Source organism: Thalia democratica, chromosome 5, assembly GCF_965202585.1.
Source record: "Thalia democratica chromosome 5, ktThaDemo2.hap1.1, whole genome shotgun sequence".
Lineage (NCBI taxonomy): Eukaryota > Metazoa > Chordata > Thaliacea > Salpida > Salpidae > Thalia > Thalia democratica.
This window is the reverse complement of record NC_139169.1, coordinates 7,003,003-7,024,665: the sequence shown is the minus strand read 5'-3', so window position 1 is coordinate 7,024,665 and position 21,663 is coordinate 7,003,003. Positions and strand designations below refer to the sequence as shown.

Here is a 21,663-nt window from a genome sequence, read left to right as displayed (position 1 = left end):
AAACCGAAAAAGTATTTATAACTAATTGGTATGGACACAAGCTTGTTTTTCAAGTGATTTCTTCTTGTAGCACATAAATATTCTCTGCTTTATCTATTAGTTGTTACAGTTGTGTTACTTTTTATTTAATTCTTTAACGTATAACAATCTTATTTATTAACAATTAATGTTATTAAAGTAATTTAAAAATTAAGTTTCAAAGATATTGAACTAAATAGTTAAGTCAAAAAAAGTTATGATAATTTTATGCAAAATTTTTGTAAACTTTTTTGAACGATTTTGTGCCGACTAAAAATGGTCATCTGAAAGAGTTAGTGACGTAACATGAATTTCTAAGATATTATATAATAGTTTGAAATATATATTTGATATAATTTTTTGATTGAATGGGATGTAAAGCAAAGACAAAAACAGCGGCACAAGGAAAGCGAAGCTTAAGACAATAATGACAATTGCGCGCAAAGCGCGCCTTTGTGCTTTCTTTGCGAAGCAAAGCCAAAGAAAGCAGAGCTTTCTGAGGCTGGAATGTACGAAGTAAGCGAAGCTTTCGAGGCAGGGAAGCCTAAACCAATGGGTGTCTTGCCAAACGTGAACTTATTTCCTTTAAATATGCACCAGTCTTTACGTGAACTTTTTTCCTTTGAATATGCACTAGTTTTTATTGCAGGTGTAATAGTTTACTGAGCACAAATTAATACTGTTTTAGAATTAGAGTAATAATGTACAAGTAATAGATTTATATTTTACCTCACAGTTTGTAAATAAATTTATATCAATATATTTAAGGAATATTTAATTATTCCGAAAAACTAAAAGTTGTTCAACAGTCATAAAGTTACAAAGACACAATCAACAATATTTTGGGTTATGGTTAACTTTTGGTAAGCACCAATATCAAGCTAAAATTATAAGACATTTGATGTCTTATTTAACCATAATTTTAGACTAAATATTTCTCTTTTATAAATACATGAATAAAATTAAGCTTATATATCATAAACTAATAAACTAAAATATGTAATTGCTTTTGTTTTACAATATAAAGTGATTATATCAATACAATAAATTATATTGATTATGATATTGTGAAATAAACTTGATTAATTTTTTTAATTTATAATGTTTTAATTTATTTTTTTTCTGTGTATTTATATAGCTTATTTTTAGCCTAAAATTATGATTAAAAAAGACATTGAATTTATAATATTTTCAGTTTGATATTGGTGCTCGCCTAAAGTTAACCATAACCATATTGTTTTGAGAAAAATAATTAAGCAAAAAATTAAAGAAATATTGTTCAAAAACTGTACAACAAAATGGTTTGTAATGCAGAAGTTTTTTATGGTTTTTTAATATAAAAAAAAAACTTTTTGAATTTATTTTCATTGTACTTTTTTATTCTTGAATTTCAAAAACTGTGAAAAGCATTTGCTAGGTAGGACACAAAGTTCATTATAATATAATGGGCATAGACTCATGAATCTCAAGACAGGTTGAGTCCAAATTTGAGATATGAGCAGGTTTGCCACAAGGTCAGGAAATTAGGAAAAACTAAAAAAATTGAAAAAAGTCAGGAAAAAATAGGGGCAAAATTAAATATTTTGAAAAAAAAAGTCAGGAAAAGTCATGAAATTTGACAGAATAAAAAAAGAAGTTAGATTTTGTCAGTTTAAGGCAATAGGGGTAGGCCATGTTTTTTACAAGTTGATCTTATTTTATAAAATTTTTTCTAACCTTTAAGATGCTTTTCATGGTTTTAAATTTTTTTTAAGATACGACCAGTCAAAGTCGGGCCAAACAATAAGCTCCCTATGGGAAGGGAAAACTAAAACAGCAGAAAAACTATTTTGTTTATAATCTATTTCCTCCTACATTTTTCAAGCAATCTTCTTCAAACTTTTACAGTCTAATCTTTATACAATAACAAAAAACTTTACTTGTAAATTTAAAAATTTTTTGTAAATTTTTTTTTTGAAAAAAATTATGTTATTTTTAAATTTTTGTCATAATATTTTTATTTCTTAAATTATCAAAATTCATAAGTAACGTTTTTTTTTAATGTAAGGAAAATTTGATAAAAATTTGAAAAAAATTGCTTAAATAAAGGAGGATATAGATTTTTAGTTATTTTTAAAGTTTCCAAGAAAATTAACCCAAATTATGTGGTCCATACATTTGTACTGGAAGTTTTTTATAAAAAATAAAGTATCTATAAGTTAAATAATATTTTTGAATAATTAAAAACTGGCTTATAGTCTGTAATTCAAAATTTTATATAAAAACCAAAGTTATATTTTGTATAAAAAAATGTGTTGAGCCTATGGCCTTAAGCAGTTAGTTTAGTTTTTGTTTAAAATTTTTTAGAATAAGTTAAAATTTACTTTGTTTATTTTGATTATATATTTTAGAAAAATCAGGAAAATTTTCTCAGCTTGATCTGTGGCAACCCTGTATGAGGAGACAAAGTAGTTCAATATAAATAGTTTTTTTTTTGAATTCATTTTTAGTGTCAATTTTCTGTGGTTAAAACTAATTGATTTGTTGTAAATAGTTTTTTAAATAATTAAAAAAAGCTATTTTCAAACAGTCATACAGTTAAAAACACACAATAAACAGTATTTTGTAGCAATAAGTGAAAATTAAAAGTTAAAGATTTGTGAAAAACTTAATAAAAATGTTCTACTGCCCGGTTTCGAACTCAAAGCAGTAAAACTGATATATATTTACTTAACGCACTAGACCACTCGGCCATCGATACTTGTTCAGCGAGGCAAGTTTTGCATTTATAATTTTACTAAATTTTGCTTTTTGATAACAAAATTATTTATTGCGGTTATACTTCATACACAACTATTATTTAAGCAATATGTGATAAATCAATATTTGTTGTTTGTAATGAAATATTTTTTTAGTTAAGGCAAACTAGTATATAGTCGTTGTAAATTAAAATAATAAACTAAAACTAAGATATACTACTCAAACTTGTATTAAGTCTTGAAAAAATTTCTAATTTCATCTTACTTCTTATTTTATACTATTATATGTCACATTTAAATTATTATTGAATTGATTAATTCACTAGTAGTTGCTCACTATTAAAAACTGGTTTCAGAGATTGGTACAACTAGTTAGGAAAGTTAACTGTAAGGGTTATATGCTGCAAAGCAGACTTTTCTCCTTGAGAATAACTGCTAGTATTTAAATAAATACAAGATGAAGACATTGAGTGTATTTTTTACATCTTTACATTTTATTGTCATCAAACCTAAACATTCGCAAATTAAGAAGCTGTGTAGTAAACCAAAAAATTAGTATTAAATTATATGTTTGATTAACCACAAGTTTGTTTTTGTTACACAACTTAATATCTTAACAAAGCTAAAGGTCCTGACTCCTAGATATGACATTAAACTGTTCTGGTGTACGATTTGATAACTGAAAGGTTTTTTTTTGTACACTAGGTCCTTGGACAAAAATTTTTGAGCTAATTTTGGCGTTCAATAAACAATACTATACATTTGATTACTCTTTTGGGTTGAATGCTTAACTTTCTGTTATATAAGTAAATATAAGGCATTAAAATAAAAAATCTCTACTAAATGCAACTACGTTGATGTAATAAACTAAAACATAATGTTTAAGTTTTTCGTAAGACTGTATTTGTTAAACGTATTTGAAATCTTTATAGTACAGGTAGAACTTAATAAATAATAATACTGTGCTCACAAGTAATAACTTTTTAGCATTTAACTAAACTTCTTATTGTATGTTTTAAATAACTAGTAGAATCTAATTTTCATAATCATCGATTAAATGAAGTGAGGATTCTAACATTATAACTGGACATTTTCTAAGATAAAGTTAAACTTCTTAGGTGTGCGACTAGCTAATTAAAAGATTTTTTGTACACAACGCCCTTGGATAAAAAAATTTGAGCGATTTTTTTTTTGTCCTTCAATAAATAATAATGTGAACAATATTTAAAATAAATACAATTTTAATAAAATCTACTGAAGTCTGAACAAATCTTTGTATCTATCTAGTTTTTTAAATACTAAATATGTTATTATTTAAAGTATTTATGGTTAAGATTTTTTTTGTTCGAAGTATTAATTTTAAGTGTATAATTAGATTAATAGTTTTAATAGTAAGAAGGTTATAAGTTAACTAATAACTGAATAAAATTTCAAACTTTACTATTTAACACGAATTTTCGTTTAAATGATATCTATTTACAAAAATTCGTCAAAAACTTAATGTAATTGCTTTTTAATTAAATTAATTTGAGTTAGTATTCAATAATTCGAGTAACTATCTACAAAATATATTATAGATTCGGTTGTTTGTAACAAGTTACTTGCCACTACCAAGTGAAAATGTTATAAATAGTTAAAAAATCAATTTAATTTTTAACGAAATCGAATATAGGTGTTTTAATTTTAAAATAATTTATAAAATATAGAAAAAGGTTAAAAAAAATCATGACCTGATTTACAGTATAATCTTCCATTAATTAAGAAAAAAAGCAATTTTATTTAAAGCTAAGTAAAAAATAGTAATTTAATTATTTTGTAAAACATCTACACTATACAATATCGTTTAATAAATTTAAAATTTAAACTAAAGAATAATTCTTTTTTATAGTTTTTATCCTTTTTAATTAAGTAGCTTTTTTTTTTTTTGTTTGCATAAATTCTTTTGTTTGTTTAAAAATTAACGATCTTTTATTATTCACTTTCCTTTTTGTTGCTGAATTGACTTATTAGCTTACACATTGTCTTTAATTAGTTTGAGTTGAACTTTGAAAAACAGTACTTAACTGCATATTTTGTGCTCAGTAAAGCTTAGTGAACCAGTAAAAACTGGTGTATATTTAAAGGAAAAGAGTTCACGTTTGGCAAGACACCCTAAACCAATAGCGCGCGAAGCGTGCTTCCCTTTGCGAAGCAAAACCGAAAAAAAGCAGAGCTTTCTGAGGTAAGAATTTAGTTTAAAAATTTAGATATTAACGTTAAAATACTATTTTTTCATTATTATAAAACCATTCTGTTTTAATGCTTAGTTTAAACAGCAGTTTTTTAAAATTTGAAGAATTTTTGTGAGTTTTCAAAATTTCTAACTTTTTGTAATATACTTAGTTAAACATTATTTGTTTCCTTTATTCGGCTAGCACAAAAGCGCGCTCTGTGCGCGGTGTGCGATACTCTTAATTATTTATTGTAAACTGTTAGTAGTTCATTTTGTATGTAGTTCATTTATAATAAAATGAATAGATATATTAAGATGTTTTTCTTCTTTTTATAGTTTCTGGTCTTATGCTTAGTTTAAATAACTGTTTTCTTAAATTTTAAGAATTTATTAATAACATTTGAAACTTAGTACAAAGTTAAAAAACTTCTATTTTTTTGTAATATTTTTACTTATAACATTATTTATTTGCTAGCACAAAAGCGCGCTTTGCGCGCGGTGTGCGATACTTTTAGTTATCTGTTATAAACTGTTTTCTTGTTAAAGTAGTTCCTTTTGTTTTATAGTTTACTGAATAGATATATTAAATTAAAAACTTACACTAAACTTAAAAGAAAAATGTTTAAAATAGTCAAAAAATTTTTGATTATTTTTGAGCTTGGGGTCCACAGAAAATTTTATTTTAGTTTAATGCCCACAGATTTTTAAACTTAAAACCACCGGTCTAGCTTAGTGTGCACTGATTTTTTTAGAAAATTATGACTTTTATTCTTAGTTTCAGGTTACCTAATTAAGTTATGTTCTTAAAAAATGTAAATGGAAAAATTTGTAAAAAACAGTTATACTAAAATGCTATTAATTTGACTCTAATTATTAAAATTTAATTTTTATTTTATGTTTTATATTGTATGCTATCATTAAATTTTAAATGCTATAAACAGTGTACGCTTACGTTACTCATTTTTAGATAATATAAATAGTGTTTATATAATGTTTCATAAAAACTACTAGTATAACTATATTAAAAAAAAACTATACTGTTTAATTTATCATTTAAAATAGAAAAATTAGCAGCTTTTTTCTTCAAATTGTTTTCGTTGAACATTATGCTAGATTTTAAACAAAATTAACGTAGAATTCACCGATAACCAAATTAATTTTACCCGTAACACTTGTACTACTCAAGATATCAAAAAAAAACTATTTTTTGATTATGACAAGATTTTAATTATATAATTTAACAAATTCGATTTTTTGTTTATTGTTGAAGAGAAATAACAAAATAACAAAACAATAATATCCACAATTTTCATTGAAAACTAAGGATTTAAACTACAAAAAATAGTAAGTACCAAACAGCAACATATTTTTTAAATTTTGAAAACTAAAATGAGTTTAAATAGTATATCAATATAAAACAACAACAAACACATTGTACATTTAATAAAATTATCAGGCAACATGGACATTTTAAATTGTTAAATAACAGAAAGTTTTGAAAGAAATACCAAACCTCCTTCGAATTGCTTAAAACGATTACTTTTACAGTACCATTCATTTTTGTCAACATTATAAGTGCAAATATTTTCTTTTCCTGCCATATACGCTGAACAAAAAATCAAAATTTCGCCACTAACACTGACCGCGGAAACAGAATCGTAACAATCGCGCTCTAAATGCTTTATACTAGTGAACTTCATGGAACTGCTATCAAATACCTCGCAAGTAGCATTTTCTTCTCCACCAATGACAAACAGCTTGTTGCCCATACAAACAGCTCCATGTAGACATCTTCTGTTGATCATGCGAGGCAGAAAGTCCCATTTATTCTCGTAACAATCATATGCCTCTACTGAGCTCCTACTTCCACCAAACCAATGGTAACCACCAGTTAAGACAATTTTACCTTCAAATACTGTACAACCTGCATTTTGCCTACCACCATCCATACTTGCTATAGATATCCACTGACTCCTTTTTGTATCATATTTATAACAACTTTTTATACCTGGTTCTTCAGTAAATCCACCAAAGACGTAAATGATTTTCTTAAACGAACAAGCGCTAAAGTTACCTCTACCGTCAGGTATTTGAACTACATTAACCCATTGGTCAGTTTTATCACTACAAATCCTGAATGAAGATCGTGTTTCAGATTCGCTTTTAACATCTAATCTTGAGCAGACAGTCCAAACATTGGATCTTTCACAAATTGTTAAGTCATTGTATGAATGTTTCTTTGAAAGATATATAGTCTCAATTATTTCTAAGTTACGCGAGTTTAACCTTAAACTTTCTCGTTCTAACACATCAGTGCTTCCAGAAATAATAACATCAAAGTTTTCTTGTTTACAGAATCTATTCTGGTACAAAATTTGTGTTGTTTTAGATGAAAAACTAACGGCCATTTTAAACCTGTAACTTTGATATTCATAAATTTACAGTAACTTGTATGGTTATAAAATATTAGATTTGTTAAATCAAAAACTTTAAATAATTATTTTAGCTAGAGTTGTATACTTTCAGTTACTAGTGATGTTTGACTTTTTATAACTGAAAAACTTAAGTGCAAATAGTTTTTGCAAATATGAGTATTAAAAATTAATTTTTAATTTGAACACTCTCAACAAAATTTTAAACTGACTAATTTACTTGTAATGTTTTTGATATTTAGCAATTTCTCAATTAATTTATAAAATGTTATACTAGTTTTGTATAACACTACTAATTCTTCTTGAATTAAATTTGGAAACCCTTAATATAAGTTTTTAAGTGTTGTCTATTATATGTTAATATGTATTACGCCGTCGTATAGTCTTAGCATTGTATGTTATTAAGTAGTAAACGAATTTGTTAGTTTAAGTCATTGTTTTGAACGTTTAACTCTATCAAATCTCTAACCTTTCTTTAATTTTGATGTAAATATGTTCACCTTGTTGTCATATATAAACAAATATACAGTAGAATATATTGATATCACAATTTATTTTGACTAAGTGTATTTTTAATTAATAAAACATTAAAAAACAAACAGCTGTGTAAAGTTTTTATCTTTTTTAGCGTAGTTACGTTTATTGATTGTAACATAAATGAGCATAATAACTGATTTCCTTTCTTACAATATAATCAAATATCAGATACGTTAACACATTAAAACTTAAATAATGATTTTAAGTCAGTTTGTTTTAAGTGAAGCTAAAAGTTTGGAATCCTTTAAATCAGTGATATTTTTTCAATGGATAAATAAAATTTATAATAAAAAGTTTTTTTAGTTTAATTAAAACATTAAAAATATATTAAACGTTCCATCACTTTGAAGATTTAAGTAAAATCAAAGTAAATAACAATCTTTAAGGCTTTTAAAAGACTGATGAAAATTTTATCACCTTTGTATTTCCTGGTAAGTACAATTCAAATAATTTAAAAATCTAATTTATAACAATATTTTTTAATTACTTATGCTTTTTTATATTTTTATTAAAAAGCAATAAGTACTATCCATGTATTTTAATAATAAATAAGAGAAAAATAAGGTTATTAAAACCTCTACTTTATAAACTAAATATTAAATCTTATTGCTAAACCATTAATAAGATTATTAATTGACCAACAATGAACTGGTTTGTGTAAATAAAATATCATAGCTGTTTTTCAGGCGTAATTTAAAAAAGTTATCATGATGCAATGCAAACTACAAACAATATGTGAGAGTGTTTGACCGGCCGGTAATGCCCGGTTACTATAAAGATATTTATCGATTTTACATAAAATGTTTACGAAAACTTCTACTAAGCAAAATAATAAAAATACTTTCAAAATTCAGAAACCGGTAAGGAAAAGTGTAATAAATTTAAAACACAACTAATATGATTTATTTTTAATTAAGAAGCAAATTTATGGATATAAAATATGTATTTAATGGCAAAAAAAGAAGTTTAGATTTGCGAGAGGTAACTGTAAATAAATAAGACGGTTCCACAAAAGTTTTCAAACGTCCTTGATTATTTTAGCGACAAACACAATTAAGGCATATTTGTTCGCGGGAAATTTAGAAACTACCCAAGCTGTAAAATATAAAAATATACAAATGTAACAAAATGTTAATTTATAATGACTACTATCAATTATTTTTACTATGGTAGTTCTAACCTGAATGGTAAATAACTAAATGAACAACAACTATTTACTTTAAAGTTCAATATTTTTCTCACTTGTTTAGTTCAGATCCAATATTTAAGATATTTATTGTGAAAAGTGGGACTGATGTGTTTATACTTTTACTTAAAAATAAGAATACAAGGATTTTTTTTTTAGATTTAATGTGTTTGTCATTGCAGCTTGGCCTATAAAATCAGGCTTGCAAGTTGTACATTGCCAACCGTTAGTGTAACATGACGGTAAATAAGAAATAATGAAAAATACATCTGCTTTAAGATTTATTTCATCTGTAAAAATTGTAATATTAAAAAATGATATTAATCTAGAGATCTGTGTGATTTAAACCCACTATTGTACAAAAAAATGAGGTAGCTTCCAAGGTAAGAAGCTGCAGTTAACACTTCAATAAAAATTATTTTTTGGGCAGTAAGCTGTTTTAACAGACTCATCAATAACTGCTGCCATTCTAGTTATAAACAAAGGGTAAAACTGTGAATTATTTTGTGGAAAAACTATACTTTGCTCTGATAGTCCTCAAATCATATAGAAAAAAGTTTTTGTTTTTTATCTTTTAGTTTTGAACAGGTTCGAGGTGTTATTACATTTGTAGAAAGTTTGTAGATGAAAGTAGAAAAGCAATTTTAAATCATTTTTGATGACTCTTCTCTTTGAGGTAACACAGCTAACCAGAATCACAGATCTCTTCAGATTCCCTCTCATCTTAAAGAGATTGGTGTGAATCCACACATATCCATTGACCTTTTTTTTGAGCGTTCACATTTTTCTTTCTTTCTCACCTTAAACAACTTCAATGGAGTGCTTCTATTCCTAGGACAGTCTTTAGTTGTACTAAGCTCCATAAAAATATTCATTAACTGCACCTTCAAGACCTTCAAGTCTCTTAATTTAAATGAAACATAATCGCATCCTTGTTGCTCATAAAATTTTTAATTTTTTGTAAAATTATAATACAAGTAGTTGCAATGAATGCTAAAAGAGAAAAGGTGTTCTCAAGTATGCATTTTTCAAAGTTGAAAAATGTCCAAGGTCTTTTGTTTCAAATTGTATACTGTTGCAAAAAAAAGTATTTATACTAAAGTGAATTCTATTTTTTATGTTTTAAAGTTAAAATATTTTTTTTACAAAATGTAACAGCAGTTACAATTCAAATTAAGTTTAATCTTCCTTAAATTTTGTACCAAGTAATAATTTGTTGTTGATAATTCTCAATACTAATGTATTTTCTATATACTATACGATAATAATGATTAATAAATTAATAATAATGAACTAATGAATATACTAATTATATTTCTATACTAAATAGATTTTCCTGCTTGTTAAAGCTTGTAAAATAAAAACTTTGAATATGACCAAAAAATGTTCTTAAGTCATATAATTCCAAAGGTTGCTAATACTTAAATGCCAAACTCAGGCAAATTTAAAATTAGAATACTCAGCTTAATAAGGCTAGTTTGATATTTTTCAAAATCTCAGACTTTTTTCTTTGCTTATTGTCTTAAACTCTTATTGTTCAAAACAAATATACAGGGTTGAAATAGGATTTTTTGTTTATACTAGTTAGTAAATTTTAATGAACAATTCAGATAGTGTTTAGAATTAAACTTAGGAAGTTTTTGTATACTTGATCCTAATATTGTAAGTAGTTTTGTTATATTTCATAATAAGTTGCATTTTTAGTCATTATATTCTTATAATCTGTATTATTACAGTTAAAAAATAGTAACGAACTTATGCCTTTAACACAAAGTCTTCTAACTTTTTTGATTTAAGTAAAATTTAAGGAAAATATAAAAAGTTGTTTAAAGTGGAGAACATCAATAAAGCGATGACAAGTAAGTTCAACAACTTTATTTTATTTTTAATTTATGTAAAAGTGTTTATTTTATTTTATTTTTTTTCAAAAGACAACTATTATAACTATTTTATTAACAGTTATATTAACCATTTTGAGCTCAACTTATGTCTGGTTTTAAGTAAGAATTCTTTGTAAACAAAATGAATGAAATTATTGTTGTTGCTTTTTTACTTTAAAAAATCATAACAAGGTTATAAAACAATAAAAAAATAAACTTACAGTTTTTGATAAATGATAAAATAAGTTTAACTATATTAAATTTTAACACTAAGAAAAAAATTGTCTAATTAAAAACTTAAAATTTTAAGGAATATGGTATGTTCAACATTTATCAAATAAGCATCTATTATAGCATATTAATTAAGTATTTTTAAGTGAAAATAAACACTTTTAATCTAAACATAGCAATTGGCAGTTTTTATTAAACTAAGTGTTTTGCATCTTAAAGTTTGGAAACTGCAGAAAAACTTACATATGATTGATTTTATTTTTTGTGGAGAATAAAAAATAACTGTTGCTTCTATATTATAAACTCCACAGTGTTTTATAGCATCCATTATGCAAAACGTTAACAAAATATGTGTAGAATTTTCCTTTAACTGATTTAGGTTAGCCAAATATATTTCTTTTCAGCTGGAAGCTGATAAAATTTACATTCATATGGCCTTCATAGGATATCAAAATAGTGTTTTATAACATTTGCTAAGCTAAACTCACAATAATATTTCTTTTTTCAGGGCCAGGTCAGGCAAATGTGTATCTGTCCGGCTTGAAGGTGATAATAGACAACCAGACTGCTGGAAACATTAGTCTTACAAATTATCTGACAAATTAAGTTACAGTGTTTTCAAATGTAACTTTGCTTACCTAAAAACTTTGCTTAAAACACAATTTTCTTAACTTTTACTTTTTTAGAAGTAATCGTTGTTCTTGTTTTTCACTTATCTTCTACAATTTTGCTTAAATAACTCTAAAACTTTACAAGCATAATCTTAAATTATATATTTAACTTTATTTTAAATATTATGTCTCTATCTCAAAAATAAATTAAGTTACAGCGTTTTCAAATGTAACTTTGCTTACCTTAAAATTTAGCTTAAAACACAGTTTTCTTAATTTTTACTGTTTTAGAAGTAATCGTTGTTCTTGTTTTTCACTTTTCTTCTACAATTTTGCTTAAAAACCTATAAAACTTTGCAAGCTTAATCTTGAATTATATATTAAATTTAATTTTAAATGTTGTGTCTCTATCTTGAAAATAAATTATGTTACATAGTTTTCAAATGTAACTTTGGTTACCTAAAAGAATTAGCTTGAAATACAGTTTTCTTAACTTTTACTGTTTTAGAATTAATCGTTGTTCTTGTTTTTCATTTATCTTCTTCAATTAAGCTTAAAAACCTATAAAACTTTGCAAGCATAATCTTGAATTATATATTAAACTTTACTTTAAATATTATGTCTTTATCTCGAAAATAAATTAAGTTACAGCGTTTTTAAATGTTACTTTGCTTACCTAAAAAACTTAGCTTAAAACACAGTTTTCTTAACTTCTACTGTTTTAGAAGTAATCGTTGTTCTTGTTTTTCATTTATCTTCTACAATTAAGCTTAAAAACCTATAAAACTTTGCAAGCATAATGTTATACATAAACGTATAACACTTTTATCTATTAACAATTACCGTTTTTACAGTAATTTTAAAACAAAGTTCCAAAGATATTAAACTAAATAGTTAAGTCAAAAAAAAAGTTATGATAATTTTATGCAAATTTTTTGTAAACTTTTTTGAACGATTTTGTGCCGACTAAAAATGGACATCAGAAAGAGTTAGTGACGTAACATGAATTTCTAAGAAATTAAATAATAGTTTGAAATATATATTTGATATAATTTTTGTGGTCGGTGGAATGTTAAGCAAAAACGAAAACAGCAGTATGAAGAAGGCGAAGCTTTCGAGGAATGGAAGTTTAAGACAACATCGCACAATTGCGCGCAAAGCGCGCTTTTGTGCTTTCTTTGCGAAGCAAAGCGGAAAGAAAGCGGACCTTTCTGAGGCTGTAATGTACGAAGAAAGCGAAGCTTTCGAGGCATAGAAGCCTAAACCAATTGCGCGCGAAGCGTGCTTCCTTTTGCGAAGCAAAACCGAAAGAAAGGGAACTTCCCGAGGTAGGATTTTATGTTAAGGAATTTAGACTTGTTTAAAATTGAAACAGTAATTTTTCATTTTTATAAAATCATCCTGTTTTAATGCATAGTTTGAACAGCAGTTTTTTGAAACTTGAAAAGTTTTTGAGAGTATTCGAAAATTGAAATTTATGTTAACGAATTTAGATTTGTTTTATGTTGAAAAACATTTTTTTTAATTTTTAAAAAATCATCCTGTTTTAATGCTTAGTTTAAACATCAGTTTTTTAAAACTTGAAGAATTTTCGTGAGTATTCAAAATTTAAAAAATTTCTAACTTTTTGTAATATACTTACTTAAATATTATTTGTTTCCTTTATTTGGCTAGCACAAAAGCGCGCTTTGCGCGCGGTGTGCGATACTTTTAGTTATTTATTATAAACTATTAGTGGCTCATATTGTTGTATTAATAATGTATAGATATATTAAGTTATTTTTTTCTTCTTTTTATATTTTCTTTTTGAAACTAATTCTGTTTTTATGCTTTGTTTAAACAACTTTTTTCTTAAGTTTTAAGAATTGTTTAATAATATTTAAAAATTAGTACAAAATTAAAAATTATACTTTTTTGTAATGTTTATACTTATAATATTATTTATTTGCTAGCACAAAAGCGCGCTTTGCGCGCGATGTGCAATAACCTTTATCATCTGTTATAAACTATTTTCTAATTAATATAGTTTTTTTTTCGTTTTATGTTATACTGAATAGATATACTTAACCTAAAAACTACTCTAAGAAAGTTAAACATATAAGTTATTAAACATATAAGAAAGTTAACTTATTCTCTTATTGTCTATGTTAAACGAAGCTTGTGAACCAACTTTAAAGTGAACAAAAATAAGTTTACAAACTAAAAGTTATTCAATCGGATTAAAGTATTTATAAAGCTTCTTTTAAGCACAACCTGCAATTATTGTTCCTGATTTAGATTTCTTTTCTTATTTTAGTACTCTGTAAATCAGTTTGTAGTTCTTTTTTCCAATTTTTAATTTGTGGTTAGTTTTGAAAGTTCAATTGCTTGTTTGTAAAAAAGAAGCTTGTATTAGCTTTTCTAAAAATATTTAAGTTATAAGTTCTTGAAGTCAGTAACATATTTTCAAATTTAAATACAAAATTAAATGGATAAAATCACTATTACAAAAACCATTAAAATTATTGCATTAAGAATAGAAAGTTTTGCAAGACATACTAAACCTCCTTCGAATTCTTTAAAACAATTACTTTTACAGTACCATTCATTTTTGTCAACATTATAAGAACGAATTCTTTCTTTTCCTGCTATATACCCTGAACCAAAAATCAAAACTTTTCCACCAACAGTGAACTATTTTAATTCTTACCAATGGAGTTTTTCTTAATACAATTAGCGGAGATTAGCAGCTCTTTCTAGGACAATTCACTCCTGCCTTAAACTTACAAACTAACAAAATTAGATGATATTAGCAGTTAAGTAAAAGCTCTTGTTGTGTTTTTACAATTTTAAGAACATTACACGTTATGACAACAACTTTGTTACAAACACTTTATTTATAATTAAACTTGTAAAATTCTTGACTTAAAGTTTTATTGTAGTATTAGATATATTATTTTAAGTCCTTTATGTAGAGACTTATTCGCGATATATAGTAAAGTTCTTAAATTTGTGATTTATTTTTTGAAAAAAAAAGTATGCAATTTTTGAAAATTTTACTTTTGATGTTTATTAAACTTAACAGAATTAAGAGAAATTCTTTAACATAAAATACGTAACATAAATGACTAGGTCTACTTAACTATTTTTCACAACCGTGACTGTTTGAATAATATTTTTTAATAAATTTGATTTATATATTATAAAAGCTCAATTTTATTTGCGTTTATACCCGACCATAACTACCAAGTCAATTGCTTTTTATTTTAAGTATAAAAATGCTTTTAATTATTTTTATTGCTGTATAGACAATAGAAGTAATCTGGAAAATATTTGAATCACCATAAAAAAAAAAGCTTGTGACAGGTGATTAAAAGTTTTCAAGAATTTCAACAAAATAACATAAAAAACCTTATTCTAACATTTTTGCATTTAGGGATTAGTGTTTAAAAAATGCAGTAATGGTAAAAGGATCAGATTGACAATGGTACCCTTGTGTGCTATTTCAGAAATTTAAGAAGTCTTAAGCTACAAGTGGGCCAATCAGGGACTACGAAGCAACAACTAATTCGAAAAACTTACACAGATACTCTTAAGTTGATGATAAAGAGCAATAAAGAAAAGAAAGTATATCTGGCGTATTTAAGGGTAGTTTTACAAATTGTGCTAGCTACTAGGTAAAATTTTAGAAATTTAGGAAAGCTGTAAAAGAGGAAGCCACAAGGCCATTATTTGAAACTTGTTCTAGTTATTCTGAAGTTGATGATGAAGAGGAAGTCTTAGGTATAATTAATGGTAGCATTTTTGAGAAATATTGTCGGAGAGGGCCATAGATTTTTTTTCTTTTTAAGGGCCTTACGAATAAAAGTTTTGGGAAGCCCTGTTCTGAAGTATTGTTTATCTAAAATTAATGTAAAATTAATCTTTTTTTAAGAATTATTTCTATAAATATATTTTAAGAAATATTATTCAACACAATTTCACATAAAACTTCAGTTATGTTGTAGTGTTAAAATTTTATAGTGTTTTTGACGATCTAGCTATTACACAATACTATTTTTCAATGAGCCGATTAAATTTAAGTTTTTCTTATAGTTGATTAAATTTTCACAATATTTTAAGCACTACAGTTGTAAACTCATCAAAAATAAGTTATATTATAAATGTTGGCCTCCATATCGCTTAGATATAACTAATTAAAAAAAAAAGACATCGGATGTACTGAACAACAATGTTGCCATTTCGGCCTAAATACAATTTTGCATTTTCTTAAAACAAAAAATAATAACGAAAATTTTTATAATTACTCATTTAAGTAGACGCTTTCCAAACTTTAGCAAGCTTTAATAAGTTTTATTTTTTTACACCTATCTTAAATTACTTGTTTTTACATTTTTAATGGGAATTTGTTTTTAATTCACTGTGTAGTTTTTAGTAAAATACAAAATAAAGCTTTATTTTTACAACTTCAACAAACATAATAAAAAATTTTTAAATAATCTTCACTACTACACAATTTTTTATATCAAGCCAAACTAAGTATTTCTACATTTTAACTAAAAAGATATGTAGCTTATATCTATAATTTAGATATAAGTTTTAAATATTAAAAAAAAATCAGAAAAGTTATTAAACAAGTAAAATACCATTTTCGCTTAGTAAATGCTGACCATTAATTTTTAATTTAAAGCGTATTACATTTTTTGATTAAAAGTTAATTAATAAAGATATAATTAGTTAATTTATCAAATTAATGTAATACAACTTTCAATCTCTGGTAAAACATGTCAATAATACATAATTTTTTTATTTTCTATTAGTAAATTTTGAGTCTGTCGAACTAAATAAGGTTATAAATCACAATATAATACATAAATACTTTGAGAATATTTTAATACATAAATAACCATAAAATTCCTTTTTAGATGTAAATGAAAAAAATCTAAAAAACAGTTAAAAAATGCTATTAACTTGACTTTAATTATTTTAATTTAATTTTTTCTTTATGTTTTATATTACAAAATGCTATCACTAAATTTTGAATACTATAAATAGTGTACGCTTACGTAACACATAAAAACTTCAAGTACATATATATATATATATAAAACTATACTGTGTATATCATAATTGTGTTTTTAATAGACACATTTGCATTTTTTTTCTTCAAATTTTTTCTGTCGAAATTTACGCTAGATTTTAAAAATAAATAATGTAGAATTCATCGATAATCAAATTATTTTTATCCGTATTACTTATACTACTCATAATATCAAAAAAAAAATTTTTGATTAATTATAACAAAATTTAAATTAGATAAGCTAACAAACTCGATTTTTTTGTTTATTGTTGAAGTGAAAAGACAAAAAAAAACAAAACAACGATATCAACAATTTCAATTAAAAAATAAGTATTTAAACTACAAAAAAAAAGTCAGTACCAAACAGCAACATATTTTTTAAATTTTGAAAACTAAAACAAGTTTAAATAGAATATAGTTATCGAACAACGTAATACTCATTGTACATTTAATAAATTATTAGGCAACATGGAAATTTTAAACTGTTAAATAACAGAAAGCTTTGCAAGACATACTAAACCTACTTCGAATTCCGTAAAACAATTACTTTTACAGTACCATTCATTTTTATCAGCATTATAAGTGCGAACTCTTTCTTTTCCTGCTATATACCCTGAACCAAAAATCAAAATTTTGCCACCAACACTGACCGCGGAAACAGAATAATAACAATCGCGCTCTAAATGCTTGATACTAGTGAACTTCATGGAACTGCTATCAAATACCTCGCAAGTAGCATTTTTCTTTCCACCAATGACAAACAGCTTGTTGCCCATACAAACTGCTCCATGTCGACATCTTTTGTTGATCATGCGAGGCAGAGAGTTCCATTTATTCTCGTAACAATCATATGCCTCTACTGAGTTTAAATATACTCTATTTTCACCGTCATAACCACCAGTCAAGACAATTTTACCTTCGAATACTGTACAAGCTGCAACTTGCCTCCATTCATTCATAATTGCTATAAAATTCCACTTACTCCTTTTTGTATCATATTTATAACAACTTTTTATAGCTTCTTGTTCAAAATATCCACCAAAGACATAAATGTTTTTCATAAATGAACAAGCGCTAAAGTTACCTCTACCATCATGTGTTTGAACTACATTAACCCATTGGTCAGTTTTATCAATATGAATCCTGAAAGAGGGTCGTGTTTCAGATACGCCTTTAACATCTAATCTTGAGCAAACAGTCCAAACATTGGATCTTTCACAAATCGTTATGTCACTTTCCGAATGTGTCTTTGAATTGTATATTGTTTCAGTTTTATCAAACTTACGCAAGTTTAACCTTAAACTTTCTCGTTCTAACACATCAGTGATTCCAGAAATAATAACATCAAAGTTTTCTTGTTCACAAAATCTATTCTGGTACAAAATTTGTGTTGTTTTAGATGAAAAACTAACAGCCATTTTAAACCTGTAAATTTGGTGTATTTGAATTTACAGTAACTTGTGTGGTTATGAAATATTGGATTTTGTAGAGCTATTCAATCAAAAACTTTAATTAATTATTTTAGCTAGAATTGTATACTTTTATGTTACTAGTGATATTTGAATTGTTATAAATGAAATACTTAAGTGCAAATAGTTTTAAAAATTATAAGTTTTAAAAATTAAATCTTAATTTTAACACTCTCAACAAATTTTTTAAACTGACTATATTACTTGTAATGTTGTTGATGTTTTGCAATCGCTTTATTAATTTATAAATTTCTACTGGTTTTGTATAACAATTCCAATTTTTTTTTTGAAATGAATTTGAAAACCTTTAATTTAAGTTTTTAATTGTTGTCTATTATATGTTAATATGTATTACACCGTTGTATAGCCTTAGCATTGTATATTATTAAGCAGTAGTTTAATTCATTGTTTTGAACGTTCAACTCTATCATATCTTAACCATTCTTTAATTTCGATGTAAATATGTTCACCTTGTTGTCATAAATAAACAAATATACATTAGAATGTATTGATTAAACAATTTATTTCAACTAAGTGTATTTTTAATTACTAAAACATTGAAAAACAAACAGCTGTATAAAGTCTATATCTTTTTAGCGTAGTTATGTTTATTGATTGTAATATGATTAAGCAGAACAGATGATTTCAGTTCTTATTGTATTAGTATTTTTTACTGATTACAACTAATTACAGCTGTTGTAAGTAGAATAAAATTCTTTTATATTAATAGTAAAATATGACTGTCTATTAATGTAATAAACATTTGATTTCTTTTGTTACAACATAATCAAGATCAGATATGATATAAACCTTAAAACTTACATAATAGTTCTTAATCAGTCTGAATTTCTTCAATGGATAAATAAAAGTCATACTAAAACCTTTTTTTTAATCTAATTAAACCATTGTAAATATATTTAACGTTTCATTAATTTTGAGGATTGAAGTAAAATCAAAGTAGAAAACAATTTTTAAGTCTTTGAATGACTGATCGTATCAAAATTTTATCACCTTTGTATTTTCTGGTAAGTACAGTTTATTTAAGTTAAACTACTAGTTTATAAAAATATTTTAAAATTACTGATGTTTATTATCTGTTTTTAATAAAAAGCAATAAACACTATCCATGTATATTAATAATAAATAAGAGAAAACTATAGTTAATAAATGTCACATTGTAAACTAAATATTAAATCTAATTGCCAAAACATGAATAAGATTATTAATTGACCTAGATTAAACTGTTTTGTCTACATAAAAGATAACAGCTGTTTTTCAGGCGTAAATTTAAAAAAGTTATCATTATGCAATGTAAACTACATACAATATGTGAGAGTGTTTAACCGGCCGGTAATGCTTGGTTACTTGTCATAAAGATAATTATCGATATTAATGCAGTTTGTTGTTAATGTGGTACTTACAAACTTTCGTTTTATTTTATCTTTTAGCTTCATAACTGCCATATTTGTATGAGAAAATCGCCATACAATTACTCAAGCGTGAAATTTTAAGTTAAAACTAATAAAAATTTACTTTTCAGAACTCTTAAATATGATAGGTTTTTCAATCCTGGCTAGTTTCTTTAAGTTTGTGTTTCAAAAAAGCCTTTATAGAACATGAAAATATGAAATAAAATGGTTCAAATAAAAAACCATATACTTTACTAGTACATACTTTATGTCAATATTACTGAACCGGTTCAAAAAAATCTAAAAAATCCTTTTATCTATGTACCAATTAATTGCTTAACAAAGTTTTTTTTTTCATTTTAACGGTTTATTGAGCAATGCTTTCAAAATTTAACTAACTTTCTTGTCAAAACAAAATTAATATTCACAAAAATTAATTAATCAAACAAAAGAAGAGTAGACTAAAAAGGCAATCAATATAAAACTAATCAAATTAATCATAAAAAATAAAATAGATAATTAGAACAAAAATGGACAATTCAAAAATGTTAAGGGTAATTCTAGATCCTTTATCAGGACCTAGTTAGTAATTAACTTTAGGTTTAATTTTTCTAATTATAATAGCCTCTACTGTAAGTAAAATGTTTCTTTTTTTACAAAGTTTAATTACCTCAAAAAAATTAAAAATATCATGATTCTGACAGATTCTACATTGTTCATATACTGCACTATTTGTAGGTTTTGTATGTTCTTTAATTCTGACGAACAGATGTCGCTTCGTATCTTCAAAATTAAATCTAAACCTAAAGAAATATAAATATTTATAAGCATTAAGTAAAAAATTGTTTAGTTTCTGTTGTAATATTCAAAAAATAAAAATACCAAGAAAAAAATGTAAAACTTACAAATTTGTTACAGTAAAAATAAAAAGTTTCTATAATTTATTTGGATAGAATTAATATTATTTGAGATTTAAAACTTTTAACTATTGCTGAAGAAAATAAGTATTACTGCTGCTTATACCATCAACAAATGCAGCCAACCAGTTGATAAAATAAAAAAAAGCTCGCGACGTTGATTTTGGCTGAAAAACAGCTAACGCAGAAAAAGAATATTTACAAAAATGTTAATTTTTGTTTGTTAGGAAACTTTGCTGCCTGTCTTATGCTTATTTGTTAAACTATTTTTTATTACCAAACTTACCAAAATAGCAAGGATTGCAAAAATACCAAATTTAAGAGTTCTGAGAAGTAAATTTTTATTAGTTTTAACTTAAAATTTCACGCTTGAGTAATTGTATGGCAATTTTCTCATACAAATTTGGCAGTTATGAAGCTGAAAGACAAAATAATTTAGGTTTGTAAGTACAACATTATCGACAAACCACATTTAAAGTAAAATTAAAAAGTATATTTAAGATAAGTAACCGAGCATGGCCGGCCAGTTAAAAAATCAATATTGTTTGTAGTTTGCATTGCATCATAATGATATTTTCAAATGATCTTTTATTTACACAAACCAGTTTATTCTTGGTCAATTAATAACCTAATTCATGGTTTAGCAATTACATTTGATATTTAGTTTACAACTTAATAGTTTAATTAACCTTAATTTCTCTTATTTATTATTAAAATACATGGTTAGTATTTATTGCATTTGTTATAACCAAAAACAAACATCAGTAATTTAAATATATTTTTATAAAAAAGTTGTTGAGATTGAATAAATTGATACCAAGAAACAATACATTTTGATACGATCTGTTTTTTCAAAGACTTATAAACTATTTTCTACTTTTGTTTTACTTCAATCCTCAAAGTTTATAAAACGTTTACTATATTTTTAATTTTTTTATTAGATTAAAAAAAATTTAAGTTTGAT

General features: G+C 25.1%; 1 protein-coding gene across 1 annotated transcript; it reads right to left on the bottom strand.

Moving 5' to 3' along the window:
• Positions 1–434: 434 nt before the first annotated feature.
• LOC145836230 (kelch-like protein 38) lies at positions 435–17,863 on the bottom strand. Its single transcript, XM_082944050.1, has 3 exons — positions 17,549–17,863; positions 6,606–7,205; positions 435–638 (listed from the first exon to the last, which is right to left on the bottom strand). Exons 1-3 carry the CDS (start codon positions 17,861–17,863, stop codon positions 435–437), a joined length of 1,119 nt encoding a protein of 372 aa, XP_082800176.1.
• Between the last annotated feature and the right edge of the window lie 3,800 nt (positions 17,864–21,663).